This window comes from Neltuma alba, unplaced genomic scaffold, assembly GCF_004799145.2.
Source record: "Neltuma alba isolate B1F8T4 unplaced genomic scaffold, ASM479914v2 tig00011578_pilon, whole genome shotgun sequence".
NCBI lineage: Eukaryota > Viridiplantae > Streptophyta > Magnoliopsida > Fabales > Fabaceae > Neltuma > Neltuma alba.
The window spans coordinates 190,841-201,807 of record NW_021636231.1 but is presented as its reverse complement, the minus strand read 5'-3'; the positions used below and the strand labels follow the sequence as shown (position 1 = coordinate 201,807).

Genomic DNA, 10,967 nt, shown 5'->3' with positions numbered 1-10,967 from the left:
TACCCGTAGTGTCAAATAAATGTGTTTTATTTTTCTGTTCTTTATAAAAAACCAAAATTCTGAATAAGTTTAGATTCTAATTTAAATTATTATAATTACAATTCAACTGATAAAACAAAATAGATATTGATAACTAATGAGGAAGTGTTTGGCAGTTTAATATTTATATATTATTAATATTTTTATTTTTGAATAATACAGATACAAGAAGTTAGAATAATTGTTATCTATGTATGGAGATTATTTTTTTGGTCCATTAACAAAATTGGTTGACATTGCTATTTTTCAGCCACAAATAAACAACTGTAAAGATTTTTTATTTATATTTAATTTATTATCATATTTATATGACTCATATCCGATATTTACGTTTTGGGGTTAATTAGGATCTTGATTTAAATTGGCCACTTAATATTTTAATTGATTTATAAATTTATAAATTATAGGAAGAACTATAATCACAAAATTCTGAAACGTGTGGCGGTTTTTTATTATATATTTATTGGCTATTTTCACGGTCATGCAACTAAATATGTAAACTGGCCACTTAATATTTAAATTGATTTATAAATTGATAAATTATAGGAAGAGCTGTAATCACAAAATCTAGAAACGCGTGGCAATATTTTATTATATATTTATTGGCAATTTTCACGGTCATGCAACTAAATATGTAAATTGGCCACTTAATATTTAAATTGATTTATAAATTGATAAATTATAGGAAGAGCTATAATCACAAAATTTGGAAATGTGTGACAGTTTAAAATATTAAGTGGCTAATAAATACAGTTTTAAATATAGGAAGAGCTACAATAACAAAATTCGGAAACATGTGGCAACTAAAACACGGTTATGCCACTAAATATTTAAATTGGCCACTTACTATTTAAATTGATTTATAAATTGATAAATTATAGAAAGAGCTATAAATAAACAACTGTAAAGATTTTTTATTTATATTTAATTTATTATCATATTTATATGACTCATATCCGATAGTTACGCTTTGGGGTTAATTAGGGTCTTGATTTAACCAATTTCTCCTGCCTATGGCTTTCTAGAGGATATTGTATTTATTTTTCTTTTTAAAAACTTCTAATTTTATTTTTCTTCCTACAATTCTCATTATCATGATCTCAATCACCTCAAAAATCGTGATATCCTCTCCCATTTCACGTAAACTATTTGATTGCAATTAAACAGGAAGTTAAGATAACTTCCATCAACCATCACCTGTTACCCACTTTCTCCACTTTCTAGGTGTTTTTCTTAATTTTTTTTTTTTGGGGTAAAACCCACGATTCCTATTAGAAAGTTATGACCCTTTTTTTTTGAAACTTTTTAAATTTGAATTTTAAATCATATATGAGAAGACATCGAACAGGGAGAATTGTTGGATGATTCAAATAGCATTGTGACGAGCGAAGGCGTACAAGTTTCATCTCTCTCTGCTCTCTCTCTTTTTCTTTCTTATCTTCTCATTGTTTTTGTTATTCTAATTTGGATATGTTTCTTCTCCACGAATTCTTTTGATGGCATGGAAAAGAGGGAGTTTAATTTCCATGATTTCTATTTCTTTTTCTTTCTTCATTTCTTATAGGATTTATTTGTTGTTAACAACAGAGGTCAGCTGTCTCTTCAAAGTGATACTTATCAGATGGGAACGAGCACAAGGTCCAAGGAACAACTATGATATGTGAATGGATGCTTTTAATAAACACGTGCACAATTTTCATCAGGTATAACCGGTTTGTTCTTTCCTAGAAAATTTAGTTTATAGCATTAACAATAAAGAAAAGACATGTTTATCTCATTGTTTTGTTTTGCAAATATCAACATTTCAACTTCTGACTTCTTCATTTACCACTCCACTCATTCACTTATTTATTGTGTTATGATGTAGACGACAGCAAAGCTAATGTAAAGGAGAGCATCAAAGCAAAACACATAGTGCTCTCGGCCCATCACAAAAGATCATCAAATGTTGACTTGCTTTCATAATTTGATTCGTACAACTTTTCTTTGGTGCTCCATATATTTTTACTTCCCAGAATTTACTTTGAAGTGCTTAGAGCTTTTACTACCTTGACCTAGATTTCCATGCACACACGCACATACAAGATCCACATGCATATTGCGCTAAACCTTTTGTGACGGGTTGCAATGGTCTAGATTGACTATTCCTATCAAATGTAGCATGTTCTATAGTTGCCTAATTACTTTTCGGGTATAAGAATATATATTGTTACTTATCAACTCATTCCTTATAAAACTCATGCTCCTGCTGTTAATCTGAATTCCTCAAGTAAATGTTATTGTAAACTAGCAGTAGCTACTTTATGAAATTTTTGCGCATCATAATTGTATATGCATAATAGTTGCTTAGTTGCAGAGTTCACGAAGAGAGCTTCTTGGTTATCTACTTTGCTTTCTTTATCGTGTCATACCATACCTCAAAATAGCGGGTTAGCACTCTTTAATTGTATTTTTTTTTTATGTTCAACTAATAAAATGTTATGCCAGTTTCTATTTAATCAGTCGATGTCAATCCAAAATTGTTATTTTATTTAATCTTATTGATGTGTAATCATATTTTTATTTAAAAAAATTGAAGTTATTATATTATTGAGTTGAAGACAAAAATAAAATATATAAGATTGTGTCCTTAAGACATTTTAGCATTATTTTCATCATAAAATATATTTGTTCAATATAACTTGATCCCTATGACAGTCAGAAAGAGAAAAGTAAGTTATAAGAATTTAAAAAGACTTGCATTTGTGCAAGGGGCAGAATGAGTGGCCTCGATATCTCGTACTACAACCTATTAAATAGGTGCGAGTTAACTGAAACCTGTTTGAATTCTAGAATAAACTTATATATAACATATTGACCACAATATATAATATTAAGGTCAGGCAAAATGAAATATATAAAATTGTGTCCTAAAGTAAAGTCACATATAAAGTTTATTTATTCAGTCTAACCTAAAATTACGTCCCTGTGATAGCTAGAAAGGAAAAAAAATTGATATTCAAAAAGAAAGTTTTTGTAATATTATATTTTGAGGTAAAAGTGAATTTCAATTAACCATTCCATAGTGATTTCACTTTGCGTGTTGTATATGGAGCCCATCCTTCATATCCACGAAGCCATCACGTCTCACCAGAATGCATGTATGGGCTTTATTTTTCTATTTTGTAAAACCCAAAATTCTATGTGCAGCTCCTCTATTTATGCATTCTTCACATCTTGACAGTTATCTCTCATGATGCATTGTTTCTATTTAAATTATTTTAGTTGAGTTTTTATTTAGATTTTAAAATTAAAACTCATCTTAAAAAAATATTTTAATTTTTTTATAATAATGGGGTACACCTTACCGAGTGGCTATATGCCTACTACGATTACGAGAGGCATGAGTATTTGGGAAGCGCGACACGTGGCATCACTAAAGATAAGATAAATGTTCTTTTTCTTTCTTTCTTTTTTTTTTTAAAAGGCTATATTTTTTTACTCATGTTTCTACCCACGTTTTGCCAACTGTTTATTTGAGAGAATTTTCCAGTCAACATACCATGATTGAAAGTTTGTATTTCGAATTTAAAACACGGTTATGCCACTTAAAATTTAAATTGGCCACTTAATAATTAAATTGATTTATAAATGAATAAATTATAGGAAGAAGTATATTCCCAAAATATAGAGAAACATGTGGCAATTTTTAATTATATATTATCGGATAGTTAGTTTAGTTTAAACATTTTTTTCTACGATATGAACGAGTATTCGAATTATCTTATATTATCTAAAGACACTTTGAAAGTTTGTATTTGGAATGTAAAGCCAGTTAAAATTTAAATTGGCCACTTAATTATTAAACTGATTTATAGATGGATAAATTATAGGAAGAGGTATATTCACAAAATCTAGAAACATGGGGCAATTTTTTCATATAATTGTATCTTGCATGACTTACTAACAAATTGTCACTTGGCTCAACCGAATGTAAATAAATGGTGTTTTTTTCTTTTTTTTTCTAAAGCCAAAATTTTATGTCCAACTCCCTATTTATGCGTTATTCACCACTATAATACATGTTACTCCTTATTCCCACTACCTATCTCTTTTTGTGATAGAATCAGTTAGTTATCTCTCATAATGCAGTATTTTCTATTTAAATGGTTTTAGTTGAATTCTTGGCATATATTGTTTATTTATATTTTAGTGGCATTGTTTGCAAATAAATTTTTTATTTTTACTTTTGTTAAAGCCACATTTTTTACCCATGATCTTTCTATTTATGCGTTTTTCTTGGGAATTAGTTCGATCATATTTATTTAAGTGTACGTTTCATGTCTTTCTATTTACTTTTGCAAAATAATGATTTTTGTTAATGGCAGATAAATCTACTTTTTTATATAATTTTTTGATTAATTCAATTAATTCTGATTTATTACAGAATTTATTGCAATTATCTCCAATAATGAGCCTCATTTTTTCTATTTTTTGTAAAAACCAAAATATCCTTTATATGCAAATATTTTAAATTAAGAAAAATAAATAAAATTATATAACTTCTCTTATCCCGAAAATCGTGACATATATGCGAGGCGTGATGTATGTTCAAAATTTGAAATTTGATGGTATAATTTAGAATTATATCTGCTTGAAATTTAATTTCAGCTGGTCTCTTAGTATATTGAAAATAATATCTTACACCCTAAATCTAAACTATTATTTATACTTGAAATATTTATTATTTTTTATTTATGAATTATTTTGAAATCTAATTCAAAATATTTTAACTCACTAACGATTTTGTCTGCATTGATTTTTCTTGTATTAAATAGCCTACTTTTACAATACATATATCATATTTGTCTAATATAATATTATTGACCAAGACATTATCTGTGTAATTATTGAATATAATCAAATATTTGAATTTCAATCCATTAACTCTTTTGTCTCCATTAATTCGGTCTTTTTAAAAGAACATCCATTTATTTATATACCTACATATATAGCATATTTCTAAAAATATTGTTAATGAATCTACCTGTATTGCAAATTTCAAAAACTTAATAATATTTATTTTAAATTAAGTTAAAATCATGACTTGAAATAATAATGTAATATTCAACTAATTATTTTGTGGTAATTTAATTTTTTATCTTGTATAAAAGAAACCACCAATTTATACCCGTGCAATGCACGGGCACTATACTAGTTACTTATAAAATTCTCAGGTTTCATGCCTGGGGAGAGGATGTAGGATTCAAAAAAAATTTTGGATCCGAACCTCTATATATCGTGGTATCATCCTATTATATCAAAACAATGCTTAATGAGAATATATACTAAATAACAATATCTGCAATCAATATTAAAATTTGTATCCTAAAAGTGAATTCTACAAAAACATCTATTATTCAAATGAATCTCACACATGTCTTCATAAAATTAACAAAAATTTCTTTAAGAATAAAGAAGATAAAAATTCCACATGGACATATATTTATTTATTTGTTTTTGTTGGGCATACATATGTGTCCTTTTATTAGAAATAAACGGTAAAGTAATAGCCCAATTCAGAATAACCCAAAAAGATGTTGGGCTGAAATTGAAACTAGCCCAGTCCAATAATATTTCCGAACCTAATTATTTTCGTTAAAGGTAGTTAAAAGCAAATGTAACCTAGGCCTAGGCGTTTTCAACTTTTCATATTCTCAGAAGATCCATCTGCTTCAAGAAAGAGGTAAGGAGAGAGAAAGTCATAATCTTGCGCCGAGGAAACAAGGGAAAAATGGTGGTAGAAGATACCCCAAATTCTTCTATTACTGACGATCAGATCAGTACCAGCAGCACAAACCCTAACCCCAGGGTTCGTGACTCCGACGAGGATGAGCTCGAGGAGGGAGAGATTGTCGGAGAAGATGACTCAGCCACTTCGAAGGCATCGTCCGCCGTCGTGCGTCAGCCTCACCCGCTTGAGAATTCTTGGACCTTTTGGTTCGATAACCCCTATGCCAAGTCCAAGCAAGCGGCCTGGGGAAGTTCTATGCGAAGCATCTATACCTTTAGTACTGTTGAGGAGTTTTGGAGGTCTGGCTTTTTTCTTTTTTTTGGTCATCCCCTCATTTTATTTTGTGATGTCACTTCCCTGTCTTGATTCTTTATCGGTTTATATCTCGCTTGTATTTGTTTGGCTACTAGGGAAATTGATATCACACATTCGAGAAAGTGCTTCTTGGGCCATTAGTTAATTCAGTGATTTGAGTTTTCGAGTCTGGTTCTTACTGAGTTGATTGACATTAATTTCGGTGAAGAATTGGGAGATCAGATTTAATTGTTGAGTTGTGTGAGATAGAAAGCCTGGAGCTTGGGGCACATAAGGCCCCGAACTTTTGAGTTGTGCACAGTCCACTGATAAATCGTGGAGATAACTTGACTCTTCAGCACTTACTGATTACCAGTCTTCAAGTTGTGTACATAGCATGTTTCTCGCAGATGCCCTTAACTGTGCTTATCTTCCCTTTTCTATCTTGTACCTGTTTCCAGTGATGAGCTATGATGTTTGTTAAATTGTATAAACCTGTGGAATTAGGCATCAGCTGATATCATTTGTGTTTATAGGTATTGAATGACAATAAGGTCGCGTTAATCCTTATCACTTTTGAAGTCACCAGTTTGGAATATGCTCAATCTGTTTGTAATTTTTCATGCTAAATGTCAATTATTACTGCTGCAATTTTTTGTTTTTCAATCTTAATCGCCTTATTTTATGTGGATGTACATAGACCATACTATTTACACTATTCGCCTTGAAGGAAGTGCTAAACTGTATTGTTAAAGGCTATGATTTTGCTTTTTATAAGTTTCTTTTTAAAAAAAAAAAAATCTGCTGATCAATTTCAAAGGGTGAAGTTTATATAGTTTTGCTTGAACAGTATTTTTACAACCTTAAGCTTGATATTTCCTAGAGGGAAATCTGATACGCGGTGGTTATACACGGTATGATTTAGGAGGAATTCTTAGGTACTCTGAGAGTACCAGCTCACCTGTACACTGACGAATAAAAACATTCCATTTGGATAAATTCAAATTTACGTAGCAGCTTACGTGTGAATGTCCAGATTTATAATATTTTAATAATTTTTTAAAAAGCTGTTTTTTTCCCGAAAAAAAATTCTGCAACTCTCTTTTCGATGCATCTCTCCCTAACCCATTTTCTTTTCTCCGTCTTGTCCTCAGCATCTCAGCATCTTCCATCTTCCCTTCAAATTTATTCTCTCTCCTTCCGGCTTCCTATCCCCCTCTATTCTTTCCGCCATTAACGCAAGGCCTGAGACCATTGGCTTTTGTCTAGCCTCCTGCAATATTCATCGGTTTGCAAACAGTCACAATGAAAAGGGGAAATCCACTTAATAGTGTAATGAATGAGCGTTCACAACCAAAAGCACATAAGCATATAGAAGATACATGGCGTGTCAGAAAAGAGAAAAGAAAGAAGATGGGTTTGAGGAAAAAGATGATGGTTAAAGTGTCTGAGGTACTATTCCGGCATTCCCAGCCACAGCGGAGGCGGCTTGGTTGAATCCGAGCACTTTTTGCTACGATAAATGCTCCTCTAATACTGTTAAAACTTCTCTGACCTTGCTTTAATGGTGGAAGACTGGAAGGGATAGAGGGGGGAGGGCGGGAGAATAGATCTGAAGGGAAGATCGGGAAAGCTGAGATGTTGAGGACAAGAGAGATAAAAGAAAATAGGCAAGGGAGAGATGCATCGAAAAGAGGGTAGGAAAATTTTGAAAAAGGCAGCTTTTTTAAAAAAATTATTAAAAAATTATGAATCCAAACATTCACACGTAAGCTGCCACGTATGTTTAAATTCTATCCAAATGAAATGTTTTCATTGGTCAGTGTATAGATGAGCTGGTAGTACTGGGAAAACGGGCCGGCCCGTCACGGGCTCGGGCTTAAACGGGCCGGCCCGTTTAAGCTCGAGTTTCAAAAATAAGTGTTTTTTTCAAGCCCGGCCCGTGAGATGAAGGACTCGGGCTGGCCCACGGGCTTTTGGCTTGTTTAACTAAAATGTAATTTTTTTTATTTTTTACATATTTTATTGAAATAGTAAAAATAAAACAATAAAATTACTAATAAAATGTATAAATATAAATAAAATTAAGCCACAAACATAAATATTATCATGTATAAACATTTATCACAGTACAATAGAGTCTATTAAATAAATAAACCAAATGGAGAACAGACATAAACAAATAAATAAGTATTAAGTTCAGAAAATAATTATAATGTGGATGATCTAGTTTAATTATAACTAATTAATAAAAAAGTTTAACTAACAAACATAGTATACATAAAGAATAATCATTCATCCTACCAACAAAAAAGAAAAGAATCCATCATCTATAGTTCTAAAATTTGTTTCTAACTATAAAAATGATATAGATCTTTATTTTAATTCAAAAGATTCTTTAATTAATTTATTTCAAGCATAAAAAATATGGGAGAATGACAAATAAAGACCCCTAAAAATTACATATACAATATTTTAACAAGTTTTGACAACTTATAAATAACAATATATTTTTATGAATATACATAGTTTTAAATCTTGTAATTTTCATTTTTTTTTAGTTATTTTTCCAACAACTATAGTGATTCTTTTTTCTTTTTTTATGAATGCTGTCTGTGTGAGTTATTGGGGTAAGTGAAACTAAAAGTGTGCTATGTGTAAAATGTTTGAATTTTCTTTTTTAAGTTAAGAAAAAAAATAAAAATTAAAAAAAATTGTTAGCGGGATTAAACGGGCCGGCCCGCAGCCCTACAGGGTTGGCCCGTTTATTTTTCGGCCCTACAAGGCTGGCCCTTTTAAGCCCGACTTTTCTTTCAAGGCTTCAAAATGCAAGCCCGGCCCTCGACTTAAAAGGGCTTAAACGGGCCGGCCCGACGGGCTCGGCCCGTTTTCCCGGCTCTATGAGCTGGTACTCTCAGAGTACCCAAGAATTCCTCATGATTTAGAATCTATGATATATCAACTCAAATCAATATTCTAAATTGATTAAACATAAATTTTGACTCATATTAACATAACCCAATCATCAAAACTCATTTTGAATCATTACAATATCATTAACCACCATAAACCTTCTAAAAATCACAAACTCTAGATTCAAATTCCTTAAAAATCCAAATCTAAAAAAACTAAACCAACTAAACACTTAGACTAGTCTACAAAAGTCATTTAAATTTATAATCATTCAAAACCTCAACCCATTCAAAATAATTAAAGAACTTACGATTCAGCTATCTCAATTTTAAAAATCTAAAAGAAAATGATAGAAATGAGGTTAGGAATAATTAATTTGATGTTTAGAAGCTTAAATATATTCTCCTAGATGGAAAACACCAAACCCTAACAGAGCCTCACAAATTTTCCTTCTCAAACCTCCTAAAAATCTCATCTGAAACTGATTTATAAAACCAGATTTTCGACATGTTTGTTATAGTGAACACTTAGTGAATGAATACTCTGTGTTGTTCATTATAGCAAGCATCTAGCTAATGTGTAGCAAATGACACAGGCAACACACTATGATATTTGCTATAGGAAATATCTAGTGAAAACACTGATAAAAAGGTTCGACTTCAAAAATTCATAAATAGCTTCAAGGATCTCTGAAAATTACAAATTAGGACACTTCGGAAAGTTTGAGATGTTTATTTTCTAATACAAAAAGGATCACTAAAAAACAAAATCATCTGACTCTTGAAAGCACCCAATATCTAAAACTACTCAAAAAAGTTTAAAGGTATAACCTACAATCATCAGTCTTGGTATTTCTAAGTCTCAACTTTCAATTTCAATTACTTAATGTCTCAATTTTTCTTACTAATCAAAGCTTATTTAACTCTAATTCTTAGATTAAAACTTAGGATGTTACATCATTATTTTTCCAAAAGCAATTACCAATTCCTATTCAACTACTTGCGTTAAAAAAAAAAAAAAGAATTCGGAAACATGCATAATTATTACTTCCTCATATTCAAAATATAAGTACTCCTTCAATCCTTAAGATAACAACTCTTTTGTAGTGCTTACACTATAAAGTTGGTTTTATATTACGAATCAGAGAAGTATTAAATAACTAAATTATATAACTAAAAAAGTTGGTTAAAATTTAGTAAAGACACTAAATACATAAAAAATGCAACTTATTTTCTTAAAACATCTTTCTCTTGAAGTTTTTTATTCTTTATTTTATAAATTCTAATAATTATTTTATAATAATTTTATCTTAATATTCTCTAAAATTTTTGAATTAAACATATATTTATATTTATATTAATATAATAAATTCATATTTATTTTATAATTATAAAATCCGAATTAACAGAATAAAATGTCCTAAAAACGTAATATAATTCAAACGAATTTATAGTTAATTATTTGAATTAAATATTAACTTTTAATTTTTTAATTTTTTAATTATATAAAAATTAATCTAAATTTACAATTAAGATTTTATATTTCAATATTATTTATGTAATTAATTTAAGTTAAATTATAAATTTAAAATACAAGGATGTGATTAAAAATCAGATAAAACTATACAAATCTAATAAAATAAAATAAAAAGGTTACAAGGATCTAAATAAAAACAAGTATTAGTAAAAGAACTTGATAAAAAATGCTACAAGGACTTGATTACAAGTTATTTAAAACTACAAGAATTTGCAAATTAATTATCCCTGTTTTAGTAGTATCTTATAGTGATAAAAATCATAAAATGATGAAATCTTGAATTTCTTACGTTCAAAGAAAAAGATTCCAAATTATTCATTTTTTATTTTCTTACAAAATCATTTTATTACACTATATAGCACTCAATTTTTTTTAATACAATTAGAATCTTCTTTCTATATTTATTCTGCAT

At 29.6% G+C, this 10,967-nt stretch overlaps 1 protein-coding gene across 1 annotated transcript; it reads left to right on the top strand.

Moving 5' to 3' along the window:
- Positions 1-5,812: 5,812 nt before the first annotated feature.
- On the top strand, positions 5,813-6,580 carry LOC114715188 (eukaryotic translation initiation factor 4E-1-like). Its single transcript, XM_028899984.1, has 2 exons — positions 5,813-6,111; positions 6,568-6,580. The coding sequence occupies exons 1-2, from the start codon at positions 5,813-5,815 to the stop codon at positions 6,578-6,580; spliced, it is 312 nt and encodes a 103-aa protein (XP_028755817.1).
- Positions 6,581-10,967: the final 4,387 nt, after the last annotated feature.

Bases quoted from the DNA above. Each gene is read 5' to 3' on its own strand.
- LOC114715188 (XM_028899984.1), top strand. From the start codon at position 5,813: ATGGTGGTAGAAGATACCCCAAATTCTTCTATTACTGACGATCAGATC.